Source organism: Anguilla anguilla, chromosome 1 (genome assembly GCF_013347855.1).
Source record: "Anguilla anguilla isolate fAngAng1 chromosome 1, fAngAng1.pri, whole genome shotgun sequence".
Classification (NCBI taxonomy): Eukaryota; Metazoa; Chordata; class Actinopteri; order Anguilliformes; family Anguillidae; genus Anguilla; species Anguilla anguilla.
In genome coordinates, this window is record NC_049201.1 from 6,804,526 (window position 1) to 6,828,677 (window position 24,152).

Genomic DNA, 24,152 nt, shown 5'->3' on the forward strand with positions numbered 1-24,152 from the left:
CACACACACACACACACACAGACACACACACACACAGGCCAGAACACACACACACACACACACACACACACACACACACACACACACACAGACACACACACACACAGGCCAGAACACACACACACACACACACACAGACACACACACACACAGGCCAGAACACACACACACACACACACACGCACACACACACAGGCCAGGACACACACACACACACTTATACACAAAGACACACTGAAATCTGCTCAAAAAGCATGCAAACCCACGTGCACAGGTGTGCTGCCCCCCCCCCCCCCCCCCCCCACCGGGACCCCCTGAATGGGGAGTGACTCACCTCGGTGGGGAGAATGAAACGATTAGGTTAACAGGGCGGAGTTTTTCAAGGTTTGCTATGAAAAGGCCACTTACGTTCTCGAGCACAGACCGAAAATAAACGGGTCTGTACCCAACAGCAGCGCTGATTGTTTTCATCTTTTTGTTTAAATAATCGTAAACACTCGGTCGTTACCTGCAGCGCGCAGTGTATTTCTGTTACCGTAACTGGAGTCTTTTTATGGACCCTGATTATCACTGAAACGCGTGATCAGGCATCACATGGACATATTAGGAAAATTCAACTGATCACGGCTTGGAGGGATAATATGAAAATATGCACCCAGCCCACAGGCCTGTTGTTAATGCACACCCTTTGTGTCTATGTGTCTTTCTGTCTGTCTGGCTTTGTGTGTCTGTCTGTCTGTATGTCTGTCTGTGTCTCTGACTGTGTGTCTGTCTGTGTCTGCCTGTGTGTCTGTTTGCCAATCTGTCTTTCTGTGTGTGTGTGTGTGTGCGTGTGTGTGTCTCTGTCTGTGTGTCTGTGTGTGTGTGTCTGTCTCTCCGTGTGTGTGTGTGTGTGTGTGTGTCTCTGTCTGTGTGTGTATGTGTGTGTGTCTGTGTGTCTGTCTCTTCGTGTGTGTGTGTGTGTGTGTGTGTGTGTGTCTGTGGCAGGCTGGGCCATGCAGGTGGCCTCCTTCATCTTCATCCATCGACGCTGGGAGGATGACCGGCAGCACATGGAGAACATGCTGGAGTACTTCTGTGACATCAGAGAGCCTCTGCAGCTGCTCATGTTCCCCGAGGGCACTGACCTCACTGGTGAGAGCCTGTACCAGCATGCCACTCAAACAGAGCCTGTACCAGCATGCCACTCAAACAGAGCCTGTACCAGCATGCCACTCAAACAGAGCCCTGTACCCCCATACCACTGAAACAGAGCCACTAAAACAGAGCCTGTACCCCCATACCACTCAAACAGAGCCTGTACCCCCATACCACTCAAACAGAGCCTGTACCAACATGCCACTCAAACAGAGCCTGTACCAGCATGCCACTCAAACAGAGCCTGTACCCCCATACCACTGAAACAGAGCCACTAAAACAGACCCTGTACCAACATGCCACTAAAACAGACCCTGTACCAGCATGCCACTCAAACAGACCCTGTACCCCCATACCACTGAAACAGAGCCTGTACCAGCATGCCACTCAAACAGAGCCTGTACCAGCATGCCACTCAAACAGAGCCTGTACCCCCATACCACTGAAACAGAGCCACTCAAACAGAGCCTGTACCAGCATGCCACTCAAACAGAGCCTGTACCCCCATACCACTGAAACAGAGCCTGTACCAGCATGCCACTCAAACAGAGCCTGTACCAGCATGCCACTCAAACAGAGCCTGTACCCCCATACCACTGAAACAGAGCCACTCAAACAGAGCCTGTACCAGCATGCCACTGAAACAGAGCCTGTACCAGCATGCCACTCAAACAGAGCCCTGTACCAGCATGCCACTCAAACATATCCACTTAAATAGAGCCTGTACTACCCAAACAGAGCCTGTACCCCCATGCCACTTAAACAGAGCCTGTACCAGCATGCCACTCAAACAGAGCCTGTACCAGCATGCCACGCAAACAGAGCCTGTACCCCCATACCACTGAAACAGAGCCTGTACTACCCAAACAGAGCCTGTACCCCCATGCCACTTAAACAGAGCCTGTACCCCCATGCCACTTAAACAGAGCCTGTACCAGCATGCCACTTAAACAGAGCCTGTACCAGCATGCCACTCAAACAGAGCCTGTACCCCCATGCCACTCAAACAGAGCCTGTACCAGCATGCCACGCAAACAGAGCCTGTACTACCCAAACAGAGCCTGTACCCCTCATGCCACGCAAACAGAGCCTGTACCAGCATGCCACGCAAACAGAGCCTGTACTACCCAAACAGAGCCTGTACCCCCATGCCACGCAAACACACACATGCATGCATACACACACTTAGACTCCCCTGTGTCTCCTGTACCCTTATACCAGTGTCCGGTAGATCATATACTTCTGTACCACACACACACACACTCTAATCCACACCTGTCTTTCACTGCAGTTCTGCAGCTGATGGTCATGTCCCCCTCTGTGCTGCGTACTGTGTACCCGCTCACAAAACCGCCCACGCTGGCTCTGTCCTGATCTCATCTCATCCAAATCCCCTGAGCTCCTCTCCCCCTCCCCTCCCCTCCCCACCGCCCCGCGCTGCACCTGCATTAGGGGGTCATTAGCCGCAGCCGCAGAGAGCGGCCGCAATCCTCTTACCGGGATTGGCTGGCTTAGGCTCGGCAGCGTGACGTCAGGCGAGGGACCGCGGCTTTTCCTCCCGTGCGGAAGTGCGGCACGAGGACGTTCCGCACGCCGCCGCTGATCGCCCGCCGAGACGCCGGGACTCTGGTTCTGAGTGGCCCCGTGCGTTTGTTCTCAGGGACCGATCCTCTGTAATGGGATTGGCTGGCTCAGCTCCAGAGGGCTGGTGTCCGCATGCGGACGCTGACCTTCCTTAAACCGCTCTGTGGGGCACAGAGGCTAGCGGGTAGCGGGTCACGGGGCAGGTATGGCGGAAGAGAGGGGGGTGGGGGGGGGTCCTCGGTCTCGTCCAGAAAGGGCTGGTGTGGGTGCAGGCTTTTTCTCCAACTAAGCAGGTACACATTGTGATTCTACTAATCAAGCTCCTTAGCAAAGACTCTCTCGTGGTTAAGTAGTAGAATCGGGTGTGTTATTGCTTAGTTGGAACGAAAGCCTGCACCCACACCAGCCCTTTCTGGATGAGACTGAGGACCCTTTCTGGATTAAACTGAGGACCCCTGCTTTATTGCACTAATCTCTTGCCTGCATGGGCAGCTAGGAAGGCAGAAGTTTACAGATATGAATCCTAGCTTTGCTTGAGCAGGTTTACTTCCTGTTTTCCAATCCATGCTGATATAACAGAAAAAATAAACACATTAGCAAGTGTATGTCAGGCAGTAGTTTTTAGGTTGAATTGAACTGAAGGGGATGGGATTTAAATTTAGAAACTCTTTCTGAACCACCCCCCCCTCACCACACACTCCCCAGAGGGCTAAAATGCAGTGAAAGCAAAGCTTTGGATATAAATGTTTTTTTTTGTTTTTTTTTCTTTTTTAAACGTACGAGCGTTCGCGCCTTTCACCCACTGACGCGCTTTACCATGTGCGCCCCACAGACAACACCCGGGCCAGGAGCGACGAGTTCGCCCAGAAGAACGGGCTGCCCAAGTACGAGTACGTGCTGCACCCCCGCACCACGGGCTTCACCTTCATCGTGGACACGCTTCGCAAAGGTCAGAGGTCACGCCGCGGCCGTCCGCGTTGAAACGGAGCGCAGAGAGGGGCGCTGGTTCGCGGGTGTTAAACTCTCAAACAGCGGAGTCAGAACTCGGGTCATAAAGCGGATGGGGTTCGTTGCTTGTAAAAAATACGAGCCAAAAATGGTCATGCTTTTGGAGAAACTGCAAAAATGTGATCCAAGTCCCCGCCCCCCCCCCCCCCCCCCCTTTCGTCCCCCATTGGGAAAACTCTGTCCCAGACTTGGAGAAAAACAGACCGTGGTCTGGACAAAAGGTGATGCGGCTAAAGTCAAAAGTGATGAAGTCAGTGCGTTGGAGTGCACTTATGTATGCACTGTCTGAGACCAGAACAAACAGTACAGACCTCCCCTGCGGTGACAGAGCAAGAGACGAATCACTGTGGCCCTGCGGCACAAACCCCGCAATTCTGATTGGCTAATGCAGATGTAGCACGACAAGAAGTTTTGTGTGGTTTGTTCGTCTTGGTGACTAAGTGTGAACTAACGCCAGTAAGTGTGAGTTGATTGAATTGTCTGAAGCTTTTAGCACTGTTTATTTTCCTCCTCGGTGTCTGACCGAGATTGTGGGGAAAGTTTGAGCGTTCAAAGCTCCACTGCGGGTGATGTGAGGTAAAAAAAATAAAATTAAAAACTGCATTCTGAACATGAACATGAATGTGAGAATGAATATGTTCTGACATATTCTGTTCAGTTTGGCCGTTTTTTTTTTCAAAAATATTTTCCCCCCCTTTTTCTCCCCAATTTGGAATGCCTAGTTGTATTTATCCAGCGCTGACTGCCGCAACCTCCGCTATAGCCCGTGGAGCCCGCTGAAGCACCACCTTAACAGGATGAGCTCGCAGCCCCTGGTTTTCTCTCTTGCTTTGCCAAACCACGTATCACATTAACTGAGCTGTGCGCACGTATTCCACCAGGCCTACAACATGAACGGCAGCTGGCTGCATCATCGAGTGACCGAGAGGCAGTTCAGAAATCCGAGATGACCGCGCGGGAAGGGAAACGGTCACGCTGTTCGTGACTCACGAGTTGGGTTCGAGGGGGATGGGTTCCCCGCAGGAACTCTTTCCGGAGACGGGGAGGAAGTGTAATATTTAGGCAGGCGGCGCCCCGTTCCCCGCGTGTTTAATACATCGCTCAGCCGTGACTGTCGCGGGACGGCGAGACGGATCCAGCAGCGCTGGGGCTAAAATTGGACAGACAGCGGAGCGCTCTAATACAATGCTTAGGGGGGAGATTTTATTTGCGCTTTAATGACTTCAGTGCCGGGCCATCGCCCGCCGCCGACGTCACCCCGGCTCCGATGGCATTACTTAACGCTCTTATCGAGCGCCGCACTCCGCCCGCCGGAAAGCATTCCAAATTGAAGTTGGCGCGGACGTGCACACTGGTTGTTTTGGAATGTTCTGGTCGCTTGATTCAGATTTTCCACCTGTCTCCTTGCGTTGTTACTCGGCAGTAACAAGGCCCTGTTTCGAGTCTCGCAACTTTCGGTTTTTCCGTCCGTACCGCAGACGTGAGACAAAAAGATCTTTCGGAAGTATTTGGAATACTGACCCATTTAGATCTACGGGTCACTCCCTCATTAAAAACTGCCGCTGTGCGGAAGGCTTTTATGTGGGAGCAGAACATTCCGGATACAAAAGCATCCGAAATGAAGGTCACAATGGGAATGTTCATAAATTCGAAAGTGTATTTTTTTTTATGAGGCCAGTTATAAGAGTCATGATCATTGAAATTTGTTTGAAGTCATATACTTAGACTTTTAAACCGTCTGCTGTCATTTTGTAGCTTTAATCCTTATTTTAAGTTCTTATCTAATAATTAAACCAGCATATGCCATTGCACCGTTCATATATATATATATATATATATATATATATATATATATCCGCTTTCTGAGATTTGCATCTCATTTTGACTGACCTGCTGTCTTTGGGCTCTAATTTGGGCTGTTGATTTTGTTGGCTAGTAGGCTAGTCACCCAAGACTGCTCATTTTGTTCTCCCCTGTTTGATAGCGCTAAGATGAGCCTTTGTCTTCTGTCGGTATTCCCATTATTTATTCATGAACAGCGTGACGCACGTCGGTCACAGGGAGGGAATGAGGAGCCCGGAGTCGTTCAGGTTCAGAGGCCATTCAGTGATGATCCAGTCTAAGCTGTAAATGTGAGGAGGCGCATCTTGTTTTTTTTTTTTTTTAGCAGTTCTGTCTTCCTTCCTTACGCTCCTCAGTTTGGAGTTTCCAATTCTTGAGTCATGCTTTTGGCTGCCAGCCAGTGATAGTCCCACACTACAGCCAGTGATAGTCCCACACGACAGCCAGTGATAGTCCCACACTGCAGCCAGCGATAGTCCCACACTACAGTCCGTAGAGCACAGATGGTAGTGTGAATACGGAATTCTGAATGGTGCTGTGTCTCACAGCCTTGGCACACCAAACACAGTTTTTTGGGAATATAAAAAATAGAAATCAGCACAACACAACAAGTATAAGTAACACAGAGAGACAGTGTATTACAGGTCAGAGCAACAGTGTTTTACTGTTGGACGAAGAATACGGGCGTATTACATGTACAGACAGTTCAAAGTCTAACATGTGCAGACGTCTTGAATTCTGTAACAAACAACATGATATTAAGTTAAATACACACATCCATTGGGAAATGAGGGCTTAGGATTGAGAATTGCCATCGATGGGCAGAAGGAGCAAAATTAAATTTTAACTCAGAAATGAACACGGGAGTCCCGTCACGGACGCGCTAGGCTAATTAGCACGTAGACTTTGCACCGCCACGGCGAAGAGCGGCCCTGTTGCCTGGTCAGCGGCCGACGGTAAAAGCCCCGTTCTTATGTAAAAACCAGCATGTGAACTCGGCGTGGGGAGAGGGTGCGCGCGTGTTTATCGCCCCCGCCTTTGAGAAGCACTGACGTCCCGCGTTTGGTTTCGTGAGTTTACTGCGGTGTGCTCATGAATTACAGCACAGCTGCTGTTGATCCCTTAGGTGTGTGTGTGTCACATTAATAATAACAATAATAATAATAATAGTAATAATAAACCTTTATTTTCCCTCATGGAGAAGTTTTAATTGCTTTCACTTCAGGATATGCAAAGAAAAGTGACATGCTTCACAAATATATAACCTCTTAAGTAGCAAAAAAATATATTTTATTTGAGAAAGAACTTCCACTGAGTTTGAGCTGCTGTTACTTTCAGTGATCTTTACAGTAATTCTGACTCTTGCAAAACAAAATCCGGTAAACCAAGGATTACCTTTCAGAAGAGTCCAGGATTATGCCTGTTGTTCAAGAATAGTAACCATTTTATTTTAGGAACGACATTTTCTGGCTTGTGTAGTAGGCTTTTGTAGCATTATAGAAGGGATCAACAGCCTGACTCACAATCGCCAAAAAAAACACAGTCGTAGAAATGCATTCTGAACTAAAACAGAGCTCACCAATCCTTGAAAAACGAAGAATTCAATAATTAAATTAGCTGTTGCTAATTTATAATGGCTTAACTGAACAGTGGAGGGCGATATAGCTCAGGAGGTAAGACCGATTGCCGGTTCAAACCCAGCCCTGGGCATGTCGAAGTGTCCTTGAGCAAGACACCTAACCCCTAACCTCTAACTGCTCTGGCGAATGAGAGACATCAATTGTAAAGCGCTTTGGATAAAAGCGCTATATAAATGCAGTCCATTTACCATTTACCATTTACCATGTTAGGGTCGTCAATAACTGAACAGGGAACAAATCTGGCCTCTCCATCTCAACTTCTCTTGCTTTGCTTCTGGCCAACCATTCAACATTACGTAGGCTAATGGGAGAAAAATACTGAATATTTTATGAAAATAAATATAAGGTGAACTCTTCCGGAGTCAAGTTTCCGAAATTGAGTGACGGGCACAACGATGTGTCATTACACCCCGGGCACGTCAGACCACTTCTGGAACTATTTAAGAACTCTTCATTTGCATATTGTGACTAAAGCCAGTTTAAAGCCTCATAAAGACAGGCTTTTGACTTGAGTGTGTCAGGGGCTTAAGTCTGAAGGATTGATCTGGCGGGCGCAGTGTCCTTCCTCCCTCTATCTTTTCTCCGTTTCCTGGTCCTTAATCCTTGGATGGGCGGGTTGTTATGGTCCTGTGCTGGCATTTCGCTGTGGGGAGCCAGCATGGCGTGACAGACTGAACGAGGCATACGGGCTTCATATTTTGAATGAGGCATTCAGGGTTTATATAAGTCATGAGTAATAAGCCATATAACAGGACCCTGCTGCTCCCGTCAGGAAACTGATCTGACTGTCTGTACGTCCGTCCGCTAAGGCCCGTGTCCTGTCACACAGTAATGATGGCGGTAATGGCAGTGGTAATATTAATAATGGTCATATTATAATTATCATTGTTTTTTTTAATACGCTGAATTATTAAAAGCCAAAGTGGTCTGCAGACGTGGACCTGCATTTATGAGGATATAAAGGCTATCAGAATCAAAATGGAGGAATGGAGCTGCCAATGCTATCGTGCATCACACATACTGCCCTCTGTATGGCTGGTACTTTGTGTGCGGGGCATCTTTACAGGGTGTGTGTCTGTTTCCCCTGCTTTTTGTGTTTGGGTATGTTTGAGAAAATAACCCAAAAATGTGGTAGTCTGAGTAATAATTGTTGAGTCTGAGTAATAATTGTTGAGCCTGAGTAATAATAATCAGAAGTTCTGTTCTGAATGAAACATTCAGAATTATGCACTGATGTGGGGACGACTCATTATTTATAATGGGTTTACAATGAGTTGAAAAGAGAAGGGCAATGCTGGGTTAACTGCAATGGATAGTTAGCGATGCTAATCGCTAACGTAGCTCCCAGGGCACAGGCTCCGCCCTTTTCTCCCCGAACCCAGCGCTGGTTTCCTGACTTGCCTCTCCCCCCCCCCCCCCCCCCCCCCCCACAGGTGACAATCTGGACGCCATCCACGACATCACGGTGGCCTACCCGCAGAACATCCCGCAGACAGAGCGCCACCTGGTGCTGGGGCTGTTCCCGCGGGAGATCCACTTCCACGTGCGGCGCTACCCGGTGTCCTCGCTGCCCGCCGCGGGGGCGGAGCTGCAGGCCTGGTGCCAGGAGCGCTGGGCGGAGAAGGAGGAGCGCCTGCGGGCGTTCTACACGGGCGCCCGCGTCTTCGACGCGTCCCGCCGCAGCCGCATCCCGCCCTGCAAGACGGAGCTGCGCGTGATGCTGATCAAGGCGGCGTCGCTGCTGTACTGGAGCGCCTTCATCGCGCTCTGCTGCGCCGGCCTCTTCCTCTCCCCGCTGCTGCGCGCCTACTTCCTGCTCATGGTGCTCTTCTTCTTGGGCCAGCAGAGGGCGGCGGGGGGCCTGGAGCTGCTGGAGCTGGCCTGCCACCGCCACTGGGCGGGGGGCGGGGCCAGGGGCGGGGACGAGAAGGCCGACGCCCAGAAGAAGCGGTGAGGCGGCGGACGAAGGTCCCCGGCGAGAAACGCGGACGTGTCCGAGGGAGGGAGGGGGAGAGGGAGGGAGGGAGGGAGGGGGGCGGGGGCTGAGGTCACAGTTTGGGATTTCACCCCCTCCCCCATCACGTCCGGTACTGCCACCTCTACCCCTCTATCCACAGAGAGGAGAGCAGAACCAACGTGTGCATGGCCACCTCGGAGTGGGAGAGGTGGATGGAAAGGAGGGAGAGAGGGATGGAGAGGGGAGGAGGAGGATAAGTGTGCTTTAAGAAGCAGGAGCCTGTCTGTCTGGCTCTCTGATGTAGAACTCTCCTGACAGGCATCACCCTTTCCTCCAGCATCGTGCATGTGCGACTGTCTGTCAGCTCCTGTCTCTCTCTGTCTCTCCGTCTTTCGCTTTCTCTTTCTCTCCGTTTTTTACTCTGTTCCCGTGGAAACCAGATTTTTCCCTTTTCGGCACGTCCGTCTGCACGGCTCACCCTGCCTCTCATTTCGTTTTGGGGGAAACATTTCATGTTCAGTTCAGTTAAAAAAAAAAAGGTCCTTGTATTTTATCAGGATGTTTTTGTTATGAAGTTTTTCATTGTTCAAGTGTATTTATTTGTTATGGAACACAGCCATAGTGTATATCCACATCCATGACAAAGGCAGGTAAAACGCGTGTGGACACACACACACACACACACACACGCTTTCCTTTGACTCAGCCATGTCCTTATCACAGTGTCAGACGACCTCAGATGAATTGCAATGGATTTTAAGCTTTAAATGAGAATTTAGATGTTTATTTTTAAAGATTTGCGTATGTGTGCGTCCCTCTCACTGTGTCCAGGAGTCATTTCGACGTGTTTTACAGGAACAATCAGTGCTTTTTGCACACGTTTAAGCAGACACAGGCACGAATACACACACACACACACACACACACACACACAGACACTCAGCCCAACCCCAACACCTGAGAACAGCTGGGACTCCCCCCTTACCCCCCCCCCCCAACCGACGTACAGCACTTTGAGCTGAGGGACAGTGAATAAAAGGGATTTCAGCACATGCACTTTCATTCGCATAATTTGAGAAGCGGGCGTGGCAGAATGGAAACCGCGTGCCCTTAGAGAGAGAGAGAGAGAGAGAGAGAGAGAGAGAGGCCGTGTGATCGCCCCCCTCACGCCCAGCCTTTGTCTGAATCGGCCAGGCCAGACAATCTATGGATCTGAGTGACGTCAGCCAATGGAAAGCACACATCCGCTCATCTGCTCCTCTGCGTTTGGGATCGGTGATCCGTGTGCGGACACACACACACACACACGCTCACAGACACGTGCACTCACGCACGCACACGCCCACACACACAGACACATGCACACGCCCTCGTGCACAGACACACACACACGCACACAGACACACACACGCTCGCGCACAGACACAGACACACACGCACACTGACGCACACGCACACGCGTCCGCACACGGTAGCACAGTGCGCATCCTTACTGCTGATTCCCTCTGCCCACTGTTTTCACACCCCCTTCAGAACCCCGAAAAAGAATGTTTCCTGATGTGTTACCATGGCGAGGGTGTGAGCTCTTGTGTGTGTGACCCTGAGAAGAGCATGGAGCGGTGTGGGGTGGGTGGGGGGGGGGCATGGATCAACCACCAGTGTGTTATGTGTCCCAGATTTCAAGCAGGGGGGGACTGTGAAATTCATGTGGGGGGTGGGGGGTGGGGGTCGGGGGCAGGGGGGCGGCGGCACCGTGCCACGCAGTGGGCCCACATTAGGAATGGAAACTTGCCCTGAGCCCAAAATCTGCCCCACCCCCCACCCCCACCCCTACCTCCAGAGGGACGCAGTCAGCCTCGCATGACCGTCCTCGTTATCGTCAGCTGAGAAAGCAGCGCTGATTGTGCCAAAAACAACAACAACAAAAAAAAAACTGGTTTAAGCATTTCATCAGCTTTTTACCTCCGTCCTTTCTTCTTCTTTTTACCACTGCTCACTTAAGACCAATTCCATCCACGCGATACAGAGCGCTCTAGTACCTGTGAACCCTTGTGAAAACACACGACACTGTCTTAATGTGAATTTGTACTAAATGCTGCAGGTAAACTCTTTTTGTAAAGGGAGGGAGGGGGGGGGGAGTCTCGTTTCCCCAGCTCAAGGGTCCTGTTATCTTTTCTGTGTTCTCCGTGCTCGTGGCGAAGCGTGTCCTGTATCGACGTCCCCGTCCGGCGGACGAAACTCACTGTGATGGACTGAACTTAGAATAAACGGCTGTCGTTAGCATGTCTGTGCCGTCGACCCAGTGCTCCTCTGTCTTTCTCTTCGATCCAGATCGTAAAAATGTGTTTAACCAGCTAGACACTGCCTTGCCCCCCCCCCCCCCCCCCCCCCCCCCCCACTTTCTCTCTGTCCGTCCCTGCCCAGCTGCAGATGGACTGTGGTGTTCACATTTAAGGAGATTATTCCCTTCAATCACCGCCTCCAAATATGAACTGTGTCATTTACTATTATACCCAGTACTGTTAATAAATATCAGACATTCTTTATTGTCACATAGTGTCTATAATGTTTTTGTGTTTTTTTTTTTTTTTTACATTTTTGTTAAAGTACTCAATGTGCACTAATCAACATGATAAACAACTAAAGAGGGACAGAATCTCACAAGGAAAGCAATGGAAACTAACTGAACCTTTCAGGTTTTTGTTTTTAAAATCTATATATTGGAAACAGACAGTCGGCGTGCACAGGCAGGGCAGAGAGCCAATTTGAAAAATGAGACAAAATGGTGATTAAGTCTCATTTTACACCACAATAGGGCCCAAATTACACCTTCATAGGGCCCACTACGGTCTGAGATTAACTGATGACCATATCCTGACCAAACCTGAAACGGTTCCAGTACTTGCAGAGATTAACCAATGACCATATCCTGACCAAACCTGAAACGGATCCAGTATGATGGTGCTACACTGCCAACAAACCAGTTTCTGTGAGGTTCAGCACAGAACCCAGGATGGCAACACAATCACAATACCACCACGGAATCTGGAAAATATGTTTAAAAAATAATAATAGCATCCACACCTTCTACCCCACCTCAGAAGGCCTAACTTGTGCATAAATGCTGAATTTGCTTTTAGTGCAGTGGGTCCATCTCTTTATCGTTTCAGGACAGTGCCCGTTCAAAATCAAAATGGCGGTGCAAATAAGCGCTATTGGACGCAGTTACACCGGCTGCCTCTCTGCCTGCCGTGCGTCTGTGTAATGATCTGTTTAGCGTGTAAAAGGCTTGCGAATCCGATGAAACCTTCCTGAAGTCTGCAGGCTGTGGGCGTCGAGGAGGGGAGGCGCAGCGGCCTGGGAAATGAAGCTCCAGTCCTCGAAGCTGAGCAAACATCCTTGTTCCGTGTGCCGAGCTTCTGCGGTTTGCGCCGCCTGCTTGTGTGCCTCGAGGAGAGGCAGGAATAAGACATCCTGTGACTGTGGCTGCGGGATTGGTCACACACCACACATCACTGTAAAACATGCACGCACCTGCTGTTCTTCACCAGAGAAACTGGCACTGCCCTTGTGGTAGAATACATTAAAATCGATGGTCATATAAGCAAGAAAAATATGGACGTGTTACTGATCAGGCGACAGAAAAGTGATTGTGATAACCTAATGGAAATGGAAGATAACACTATTCATACTAACAGTAGCTCAGGTAATGGCGAATACAGCCAGTCCAGCCAAATTTGTGTAATAATACAATGGTCAAGGAAACTTGTTAGGTAATTGCAAAGACTTGAGAGGAATGATATGTTGTAGCCTGTGGACAGCAATACCAATACGAGGTATTTATTCTTATTTCACAGTGTCACCATTGTGAAGTGCTTTATCAAAAATATCACAAAGGAACGGACTCTGAGGTGAAGCAGGACATAAATCCACAAACCAACATTCCTCAAACCCTTGATCAAACTTTCATTCTTACAGGTGAGTCCACCTGCTTTCTGTTAGACTTATTTCAGCACATCGCACCCTGATTAACAAGGAGCTCAGCTGAGATCAGGACTCGGTCGCTCATTTAGAGGAATGAAAAAAAACATGTCCGACTCGTGTTTGGATTTTAAATCGCGTAGGCCTGCAAAGGGCAGTGCTGTTTGAGAGAGCCGCTGATTGACTTTCCTTTGATAAACGGAGGATTTAATAACTGCAGCTCTGCGGTGATGTGAGCAGAGGTCCTGTTACGCCGGAGAGGGGTGGTGGTGGAGAGAGAGAGAGAGAGAGGGAGACCGCGCTCAGCTCTGACCGGTGTGCAAACACGGTAGTGCTGGTGAGGCCGCAGGGCGCAGGCGCAGCGGGAAGGGTTGCCGGGCTACGCAGAGCCGGACCGCGCCTGGGCAGGCACTGACGCAGGGAGACGGGAGAGACTGAAGGTGAGTGAGGCGGGGTTGCTGCGGCAACCGCTGTTGACTCCCTGGTTGCCTGGCAACGTGATGCAGCGTGTGATGTCAATGCAAAGCGTACTCCTTTCCAAGCCCCCCCCTCCCCCATTTTATTTTATTGATGGCATGAATGATCTTCCAGTGTTGTGTGTGTGTGTTTTGTTGGTGGGGGGGAGGGGGGGAGGGGGGGATGGTGTGTGTGGTGCTTGTTACTGTTTCTTAATGGCCTGATATGACATCACAGAGTGTATTTCAGTGGGGGAGATGGACCGATGGGTCAGTTTAACGCGCAGAATCAGGCCTGACAGGTTGACTGGCTGGTTGCCAGGTTGAAGCCCCTCATTATCTCAGAGAGAGAGAGAGAGAGAGAGGAGAGAGAGAGAGCTGTGAGAAGTACAGCCTGTTCCCATGGCTCACACCTGTCTCTGATCACACAGGTGGCACCTCACTGACACTTCCTGCGCCGTCCCCATGGGCTGCAAGGTGTCACACTCTCCCCGGCACCTGGAAGCGGGTCCACACCTGACCAGGGCAGCCAGAGCGTGCCGGCGTGTTCGCCGTTACCGCCCCAGTCACGTCCGCAGATGATTCATTCAGGCTGCGGTACTGCGTGAGTGACCGACTTCACTAAAACAAAATACAACATAAACCAGGCCTGTGGATGCAGCCAGACAAGCACACTGCAGAGAACTGAAGCCAAACCGAGGGGTGCAGGCGCGTGTTAGGGGACCGTCGTACTAACTGAAACTGGAACCTGACACCCCACCCACCCACCAAGAGTCTTAATGCCATATGTCCTGATGTTTGGCGTATTTATCCATGATTTTTTTTTTCTTATTAATAAGAAAGTTTTTTTTTTGCATAAATAGAATCTAAGGAGATTACACATTGCAGTAATCGCATTCACCAGCTGTAATGTAGTCTTTATATAGTTACCACTCATATTCAAAAATATCGCTCATTTCCAGATGGTAGTTTTGTACAGTACGTAACATTTAAGTGTGATAATTTCAATTATTTTTATATTTCCTCCTTATATTTTTACTGCTTTCTCCATCTGTCATTCACACCCCACTTATACGGCTACATAATTTCTGCTCAATTAAAAAAAAACTCCCCAATGAGAAGTAATGTCAATGCTAGCATTGTCATATTTAATTTTTTATGCACATACACATGGACAAGCACACACATACACACGCACACACACAGAACCACACACACACACACACACACACACACAGAACCACATACACACACACGCACACACACACACACACACACAGAACCACATACACACACACACACACACACACACACAGAACCACATACACACACACGCACACACACACATACACACACACACGCACACACACACGCACGCACACACACACACACACACACGCACACACAGAACCACATACACGCACACACACACACACACACACACACACAGAACCACACACACACACAGAACCACACCCACAGCTCTTATTGTCCGAGGGCTGTAATCATAACCAGCTCACTGTCTATAAATACGTCTGTGCTCAGCGCTGCAGTACTTGTTCCCACGCAGCCAGCTTCACCCGCTCCTATTATTAGCTGAATCATCTGCTTTGCCGATTTTCTGCAAAATGGGGATATTTGTGGAAAGGCATGAATCAGAGGAGCCAAAGTTATTTTTTCCCCCTCTGGAGGACTGATGCTCAGAATTTGCATCATAATAGGCCCGAGCCTTACGTAACCTGCTTCCCAGACCGTTCACTCATCTCTCCCTCGCTCGCCCTGCTCGCTCTGTTCCGTCTCTCTCGCTCTCTCCCTTTCTGTTTGAGTCTCTGTCGAAGGAGCGTCGGCTGCTGTCTCTGCGGACGTAAATCCTGGCGCCTGCTCACATGACAGACCAACGCTGTGGTGATCACAGTGAACTGAGGTCACGGGCTTCGGACCCTAGCAGCCTCATATGCACGACATCTGCAGACTGCAGAACCAGAGAATGCGAGGCTGTTGTGATAAATTGTGATAAAGGCATTCGTTTTCCTCTTTTTCTCACAGAGGAAAATAATGCCACCTTTCCCCAGAATGTTCTGTCAGTTTGATGCAGCCTTAAAAGCCCTTTGGGCATAGAAGGATCGCTATTGGTCAACCGCTTCACCTCCACTGGAGCGACTCAGAACTCAGGCCCTGAAAGCCCTCTGCTGCCACCTACTGGCCTGATTGTTGTACTAGAGAAGAGATTTTCCTTGTTTGTTGCAGTGGTAAGGATAAATGAAATAACAGCATGAATAGAATATCATTTTATGACAAATAAACAATAATTACAAGTACTGACACTTTGGTGCTTTTCTATTGGTAGTTTGGATCAAAGCAGTATCACAGCAAGCAGTGCTTAATATTGGAGAGTATGTAGTGCATAGTGATAACTCCAGGCTCTTTCCATCTCTGACCCAAACATTCACACACTGTTGGGTTTCCACAGGTTGGGATGCCAGGCCCCTGCAGGTGAGGGAGCAAGACAGGAGAAGGAAGGAAAGAGCAGACCCGTCGCTGGGTTTGCGTTTGGGGTTTTTTTACGGGCCCGCTCCATCCATCCTCACAAATACTCGCTCTTTTCCTTCGTGTGCAAAGCGATGCCGTTTGTTTCTGTCCCCTCGGTTTTGGCCGGGTCAGAGGCGGTTACCGCCGCCTCGGGGTCGGGCGTGGCGGGCTGTCCGTTGCAGACGGAGAGGGGCGCGGCCGGGCCCGTGCAGCACAGCTTGCTCTGGCAGGAGGCCGACAGGCAGGGGGCGCTGCAGTGCGGGCCGTCCCCGCCCTCGCCCTCGTCGAACTCGGGCTGCACGGTGACGCTGTGGACGCCGGCCCGGTGGAAGACCTCGCGCACGCGGTAAGAGAGCAGCGCGAAGGCGGGGCCGTCCGCACACCGGACGTGCACAGAGGCCACGTTGCGGTCCCGCGCCAGCTCCCACACGTGCAGCTCGTGCACGCTCAGCACGCCAGGGACCCGGGACAGGTCCTCCACTGCAGGGGGAGGGAGGGAGGGAGAGGGGGGAGAGAGACAGAGAGGGAGAGGGAGGGAGGGGGGAGAGAGAGAGAGGGAGGGGGAGAGGGAGAGAGAGAGGGAGAGGGAGAGGGAGAGAGAGAGGGAGAGGGCAGAGAGAGAGAGGGAGGGAGGGAGTGGGAGAGAGATAGGGAGGGAGGGAGTGGGAGAGAGAGAGGGAGGGGGAGAGGGAGAGAGAGAGGGGGAGAGGGAGGGAGAGAGAGAGAGGGAGAGAGGGAGGATGAGGGAGAGAGGGAGAGTGGGGGAGAGAGAGGAGGGAGAGAGGGAGAAAGGGAGAGAGAGGGAGAGAGAGAGAGAGGGGGGAGAAAGAGAGGGAGAGAGAGAGAGGGAGAGAGGAAGGGGGGAGAGTCAAAAACAGAGATACTCATGAAAGACCAAGTGGCCAAAACCGGGAAGCTCACTTCCTGGTCTTGTTGAGAGACGTTGCTCAGTAGCGCCAGTGTTGTTGCCCACAGTATAGGTGTTTCCGCCACTCGTTTCAATGTCAGTCAGTGCTAATACGGTCAAAATACAAAGTCAGTCATTTTTTCCCCATAAGAGAAACTGATGTTTTTTCTTCGTCTAATTTCTCCCCACGTGCTGATTTGTTAAGTTATTGTTATGTGGACAAGATTGCACAATTTTGTGGACAAATCAGGGACAGTTTGCATCCCTGCCGAGTCACTGTATCTCACATGCTTATTGGATGACCGGACTTCATGCCCATATAAGGGTACTCTTTCTCCCTACCGCACAGTCTCTGGCTCCAGTCCAACATGGCGGCGTCCACAAACTGAAGCTTCCTGGACTTCCAAAACGCTTTTCAGCAAACCCATGGAGAGTCAGTGGGTTACGTCACAGTGACATCACGGAGCACATTTTTTCTACGGTCAATGTGAAAGACACGAAAACAAGGACACAATGTTGTTCATGCGAAGCACCATGAGCATTAATAACTCCCCCTTGTGGAGAATCTTCAGGCTGCTAAACGTGAGAGAGTGAGTGGAGGAGTGACTGGGTGAGTGAGTGAGGAAATGAGTGAGCGAGCAAGTTAGTTACAGGCTAGGTCCATGAGGTGCTTTGCATCTCAATAAAATAAAAAACATTGAATTTGAGAAGGGGTTCAGATAAAGACAGAGAGACTGGCATGGACTGACAGCTCTCTCTCTCCCGTGTGCATTAGTGCGTTAGTCCAGTGCACAGTTTAGTCATTTGGCAGATGCTTTCAGGCAAAGCGACTTACAAAAGTGCGTTTAACACAGTGAGCAAACGCCACAAGAGCTAGGCGCTGGCAATCAGTCACAGTCAGTTAACTGTCCCCGTCTCAACCACCTGAAATAATAAAGGAGGTGGCCAAACAGTCCAATCAGTCGTAAGTGAACTTAGTGAACTTCAAAAGTGTGAAGCCCTTGGAGAAAAAGGTGTCTGCCAAAAGTTTAGCGTTGGTTGCAGCTAAACGTTAACTTAACTGTGATAAGTCCGAGCTCCTGTTGATTATTGACTGATACCGTCATGGGTTTGAAGTTCACATTTATACTTTAACTTAACATACAGGACCTCTTACAGTATTATTGTAAACTCCTGCTGCTTTTCAGGAATCGTATATAATTAACTGTTCGGATGGAACACGCCTGAAACGTTTGGATGGCGCAGGGTGGAACACCTTCAGAAATGCTGAGCTTTCATTGGCCAGGATGGGAGGGGAAGCCGTACCAAAGGCGGGTTTGGACCAATGGTGTCACTGTGTTCTCCTTATATGACCCCTGAACCTTAGAGGAAGGAAGCCTGGCAGCGGTTTGATTAGGATGGTGCTGTGAATTTACTTTGGAGCTCAACAATCGCCAATACCAGAGACACCAGGACAGGCGTTTCCAAATTGCTCTTTGTCACAAAAAGTGCTTACATTGCATAATCCTAGCAAGCCCTGTGTGTTATGTGTGTCACCCACTATGGTAACACATGTACAGAAAGAGGATATGCCACCTTCAATGGCATACTCTCAAAGGAGTCAAAGACAGCACCACCGCCCATAAGGACTTTCAGGAGAGAGAGAGAGAGACAGCACCCCCCCCTTCAGTAACAGCGTTACAGGAGAGAGAGAGACAGCACCACCCCCTTCAGTAAGAGAGTTACAGGAGAGAGAGAGACAGCACCTCCCCGTTCAGTAAGAGAGTTACAGGAGAGAGAGAGAGACAGCACCCCCCCCTTCAGTAACAGCGTTACAGGAGAGAGAGAGACAGCACCTCCCCCTTCAGTAAGAGAGTTACAGGAGAGAGAGAGACAGCACCTCCCCTTTCAGTAACAGAGTTACAGGAGAGAGAGAGACAGCACCTCCCTCTTCAGTAACAGAGTTACAGGAGAAAGAGAGACAGCACCTCCCCCTTCAGTAACAGAGTTACAAGAGAAAGAGAGACAGCACACCCCCCCCTTCAGTAACACAGTTACCGGAGAGACAGAGACAGCACCCCCCCCCCCCCCCCCTTCAGAAACAGAGTTACAGGAGAGAGAGAGACAGCACCTCCCCCTTCAGTAACAGAGTTACAGGAGAGACAGAGAGCACCTCCCCCTTCAGTAACAGAGTTACAGGAGAGAGAGACAGCACCTCCCCCTTCAGTAACAGCGTTACAGGAGAGAGAGACCGCACCCCCCCCCCTTCAGTAACAGAGTTACAGGAGAGAGAGAGACAGCACCTCCCCCTTCAGTAACAGCGTTACAGGAGAGAGAGAGACAGCACCCCCCCTTCAGTAACAGAGTTACAGGAGAAAGAGAGACAGCACCCCCCCCCCCCCCCCCTTCAGTAACAGAGTTACAGGAGAGACAGAGACAGCACCCCCCCCCCCCCCTTCAGTAACAGAGTTACAGGAGAAAGAGAGACAGCACCGCCCCCCCTTCAGTAACAGAGTTACAAGAGAGACAGAGACAGCACTCCCCCCCCCCTTCAGAAACAGAGTTACAGGAGAGACAGAGACAGCACCCCCCCCTTCAGAAACAGAGTTACAGGAGAGAGAGAGAGCACCTCCCCCTTCAGTAACAGAGTTACAGGAGAGAGAGACAGCACCTCCCCCTTCAGTAACAGAGTTACAGGAGAGAGAGAGACAGCACCTCCCCCTTCAGTAACAGAGTTACAGGAGAGAGAGAGAGAGACAGCACCACCCCCATCAGTAACAGAGTTACAGGAGAGAGAGAGACAGCACCTCCCCCCTTCAGTAACAGAGTTACAGGAGAGAGAGAGAGACAGCACCTCCCCCTTCAGTAACAGAGTTACAGGAGAGAGAGAGACAGCACCACCCCCCATAAGGACTTTCAGGAGAGAGAGAGAGACAGCACCACCCTCTTCAGTAACAGAGTTACAGGAGAGAGAGAGACAGCACCCCCCCCCCCCCCCTTCAGTAACAGAGTTACAGGAGAAAGAGAGACAGCACCCCCCCCCCTTCAGTAACAGAGTTACAAGAGAGACAGAGACAGCACTCCCCCCCCTTCAGAAACAGAGTTACAGGAGAGACAGAGACAGCACCCCCCCCCTTCAGAAACAGAGTTACAGGAGAGAGAGAGAGCACCTCCCCCTTCAGTAACAGAGTTACAGGAGAGAGAGACAGCACCTCCCCCTTCAGTAACAGAGTTACAGGAGAGAGAGACAGCACCTCCCCCTTCAGTAACAGAGTTACAGGAGAGAGAGAGACAGCACCTCCCCCTTCAGTAACAGAGTTACAGGAGAGAGAGAGAGACAGCACCTCCCCCTTCAGTAACAGAGTTACAGGAGAGAGAGAGACAGCACCCCCCCCCCCTCCTTTAGTAACAAAGTTACAGGAGAGAGACAGCACCTCCCTCTTCAGAAACAGAGTTACAGGAGACAGGGAGAGTGTCAGACTGAAAGAGGAGGAGCCGGACTCACGGAGGGTGCTGAGCGGCAGTTCGGAGGGGCTCATCTGCAGCAGGATGCCGGTGGTCTCCCGCACGAGGGGCACGGCGGAGGCCATGATGATGAGCACCATGAGCAGGGTCAGGCTGGGGTCCACGTAGCACTGCCAGTTACAGGGCTGCTCGGGGCCCAGGGGCCACGCGTAGAACAGGGCCGAGGCCACCACCACCACCACCGAGCCCAGGGCATCGTTCAGCACATGGAGCAGCACTCCTGCAGGACGCAACGCGGCCACAAGAGGGCGATCAGGCACAGAGGGCAACACGGGAAGGAGCAGGTTTACACAGGAGAGCAGGACAAGGATGAAAACACAACAGGAGGAGAAAAAAAACAGATTGCGCAGGTGTGACGTAATGGTTAAAGAAGTGGGCATGTGACCCAGAGTTCCCCAGTGGGATACTGTCGTCGTATTTTGGAGCAAAAGGCAATTAACTGAAATTGCTTCTGTAAGTATCCAGCTGTATGAATGGATTGTCTAAAAAGAAATGATGCTCGCTGTGTAAGTGGCTCTGGATAAGAAATTCTGCTAAGCACATATAGTATATGCAACATAGAAAGAGGAACGTGGAGAGAAATGGGGACAATACCACAAATATGGGTACATCTTACTGGTCCCGAAGAGCCTTTTGGAGGAAAGTTGCAGCAGGCACTGTACCTTGAATGTTGAGGGGTTGACCCTCTCTCTCCTGTTCCTTTTCCTCGAAGGTGACATCGGGCAGCACGGGAGCACCTGCATAGCAACGGGACACGTCATTTGGCAAAAACTGCCATTCCTGACCCCGCCCATAGTAACCGTGTCACCTGCACTGACACACAAGACACATGCTGCAACATCACTATGCATTATTAATTTATTTGTGTTTTATGTAATCTAAATGTACTGTCTTGTTAACCTCATCAGTAGTTTCATTATCCTGATCAATAATTGTCATTACAATAGCTGTCTACAAAAGCTTTGGCAAAAATCTAAATCATGATTTATTTAAGTGAATGGACTGTACTAACAGAACTGGCAGGGATGCACAGTCATAACACAGACATGCACAGAAATGAACATATTCTCAAGTGTGCACACAAGGACACCTACTCACTCTCAGACACAGACACATGTATATGGGCAGGAAAATCACACTAGCCCCTGGTGATTTTTAAGTCTAGTTTTAGAACACTTGTTTGTGTTCCTCACCAGCAGGGAGTTCAAGGGAGTTCAAGAAAGTTCTGTCTTCGAAAGCTGATCAAACCAACACGTACACAGTGCAGAAGAATTATCACCATGACAACAACTAAGTCACACCGGGTCACAGGATCATTGGGAGGTTTTCGTGTGCATTCACAGTAGATGAAATATTTAGCAGATTTTGGTAGCACTTTGATCAGTAAGTAAAAGTCTATCGCAACTTCTTCGACAGAGAAAGCTGCCTTTACACTTGACTTCACAGAGTTTGCAGAGCTGAACCCTTTCATAGTATGAAAATTGAAATGCTTTTTTAAAAACAGGACATAAATATTAAAATGCACTGGGAACTTTCCTCTTGGTGTCACAGAGGTCCCTTTGATTTAATTTTTCAATCCATCAGGCCTTTTAAGAGAAGCTGGGGATTTCCTGCTCTGTCCTCTCTGTCGATTTAAAACTAAGCGGTATTGCCTTTTCCCTCCCCATTCTTTGAAAACTTACGTGAAAACAAAGTGAAACTGCATTTTCCACGTTCCAAAAACGTTTTGTTTTTAAACATAAACAGCGTATCCGTTCGGCAGGTTACAGAAGCGTGATGCAGGTTATTGATTGATGCTGTAAATATGTTTTTAAAGCACTGCCCGTTAAAAATGTATAATATTAATATGTAAAGGAGTGCACAGTAGCAGCTAACAACAACAACAACAACAACAACAATAATAATAATAATAATAATAATAATAATAATAATAATAATAATAAAAAGCACCTGTTTCACCGCTCTCCCCTGCATTCTCTCCGGTCTTTAGGTGGGACTTCCGCCGCCGCCCACCTCTCCCACAGCTGCTGCAGTCCTGAAATATAAACAGGCCGACGATGTTGACAGCTAGACCTAGCGCGCCCACAATAAGCACCAGGAAAGGGTCGGCGATAGCCTCCGGGCGGGCGAGGCGCTTCATGGCTTCCATTGAGATGGAGAAGCAAAGCGCGGCCAGAAAAACGGCGTTGGCTAGTGCGCCAACAACCTCAGCCCGTGCCAGACCGTAAGTGCAGCGTCCGGATCCGGCGCGACGTGAAAGTCTTGCAGAAGTCAGGCCAACGCACAAAGAAAGAAGGTCAGAGAGCATATTAAACGAGTCTGACACCAGCGCAATTGAGTTTCCCGTGTATCCAGCCACTATCTCAGCCACAAAGAACACCGTTGTCAGTACCAGCATGAAAATAAGGCGGCAGGTCTTCCCACTGTAGCGACCCATTGTTATAACAAACGTGTTGGCTATACAACTGGACTGGTCGCATGCGATGTTGCTCGTTCCAGATTGTTTTGGCGAATGGAGACAGGCGGGCGTATGCAAGTTTAATGAATGATTCGATGCCGAAAATTGAAATCGCTACCTGTAGAAAGGTTGCTTCTCGTTCTCACTCGAAAATACGTGTCTGTTCACTCCATGATGCAGGTAGTATTCTAAGAAACTTCGATGCCTTCGCATAGTGGACGTGGAAGCTCAGCACATTTTAACAGGTTGCTCAGCAGGAGTTTTTAATGGCTCACTGACTTGGATACTTCAAGTCATCACTAAAGCGACGATTCAAGGCTGGGAAATCCCACACGTATCCTCTTTTAATGCCCTTATCTTGCCTCCCCTGTCACCCAGCCCATATCCACTCCCCTTTTGTAGCAACACAATAACAGCACCTTTCTTTTATATTAAAGATTTAATCTAAAATATTCCTCCTCGCCTCGCATCAGTGCTTTTTCCTCGTGTCCCCTGCTCGGTTCATTCTTGCCCCTTCGGATTTCATGATTTGAATACCAGAATGACCAGTCCAACCAGCGAACGGCATTACTCAAATGCTTGCATTTCGTTTACTGTAACTTCACCCCGGGGCAATTACACCCTTTCTGCGCATAACGCAGACTCAGCTTTTATGAGCGTATTATCTAAATAATATAGGTCTATACGTAGCCCTTTCCAGGTAACAATCTCTTAATGTTTTTATTAGCAATATTTAACGTAAATGATTAGCTTGCTCCGCTGTATCAGTGCTGTGAGCTGGAATTGGATCAGAGCGGAAGCGCCGCATGTCCCTCCCCCACACCCTTACCCCACGTACACCATGGGAAATATGAATGAATAATCTTTATATATATATATATATAAAGATTAGACGTTTAGACGCTGCTGCGTCTTCATCAGAGTAACATAAAAGAGACGTACAAAATCAGCAGTTCTTGCAGTCTCCAACAGATGTGGCTAATAATTGACACAGATCGCATGCTTCCAACGGAGGCGAACATTAAGAATTAGAAGAAACAGGATGGATTAAGCTCCTAAATTCAGGCCCCGTGGTTCAACAGTATTGAGAGTGTAAATCCATGATGATTCGGAGAAGACGATTCACAGTGTCTCCAGACTTTTCCCTTCT

At 49.6% G+C, this 24,152-nt stretch overlaps 2 protein-coding genes across 4 annotated transcripts in view; one reads left to right on the top strand and one right to left on the bottom strand.

Moving 5' to 3' along the window:
• The window catches only part of lclat1 (lysocardiolipin acyltransferase 1), a 17,030-nt gene extending 7,816 nt beyond the window's left edge, over window positions 1-9,214 (top strand). Inside the window, exons 4-6 of one of the 3 annotated variants that reach the window (XM_035385476.1) lie at window positions 988-1,134; window positions 3,554-3,670; window positions 8,645-9,212. In XM_035385476.1, the coding sequence (XP_035241367.1) occupies window positions 988-1,134; window positions 3,554-3,670; window positions 8,645-9,165 (785 nt within the window). In that variant the 3' untranslated portion in view covers window positions 9,166-9,212. Of the gene's footprint in view, window positions 1-987; window positions 1,135-3,553; window positions 3,671-8,644 lie in introns of all 3 variants that reach the window. The other 2 variants (XM_035385485.1, XM_035385493.1) reach the window with 2 other exon arrangements.
• A 6,663-nt stretch (window positions 9,215-15,877) lies between these two features.
• Window positions 15,878-23,781, bottom strand: slc30a10 (solute carrier family 30 member 10). The gene is made up of 4 exons (XM_035435424.1): window positions 22,495-23,781; window positions 21,207-21,281; window positions 20,525-20,764; window positions 15,878-16,613 (listed from the first exon to the last, which is right to left on the bottom strand). Exons 1-4 carry the CDS (start codon window positions 22,979-22,981, stop codon window positions 16,189-16,191), a joined length of 1,227 nt encoding a protein of 408 aa, XP_035291315.1. The 5' UTR covers window positions 22,982-23,781; the 3' UTR covers window positions 15,878-16,188.
• Between the last annotated feature and the right edge of the window lie 371 nt (window positions 23,782-24,152).

Excerpts from the sequence above, each read along its gene's own strand:
- slc30a10 (XM_035435424.1), bottom strand. The coding sequence starts at position 22,981 with ATGGGTCGCTACAGTGGGAAGACCTGCCGCCTTATTTTCATGCTGGTA. Across the intron at positions 21,282-22,494 it reads AGGGGAGAGCGGTGAAACAG|GTGCTCCCGTGCTGCCCGAT; the intron begins GTGCTTTTTATT and ends GTTGCTATGCAG. Across the intron at positions 20,765-21,206 it reads TCAACCCCTCAACATTCAAG|GAGTGCTGCTCCATGTGCTG; the intron begins GTACAGTGCCTG and ends TGCGTCCTGCAG.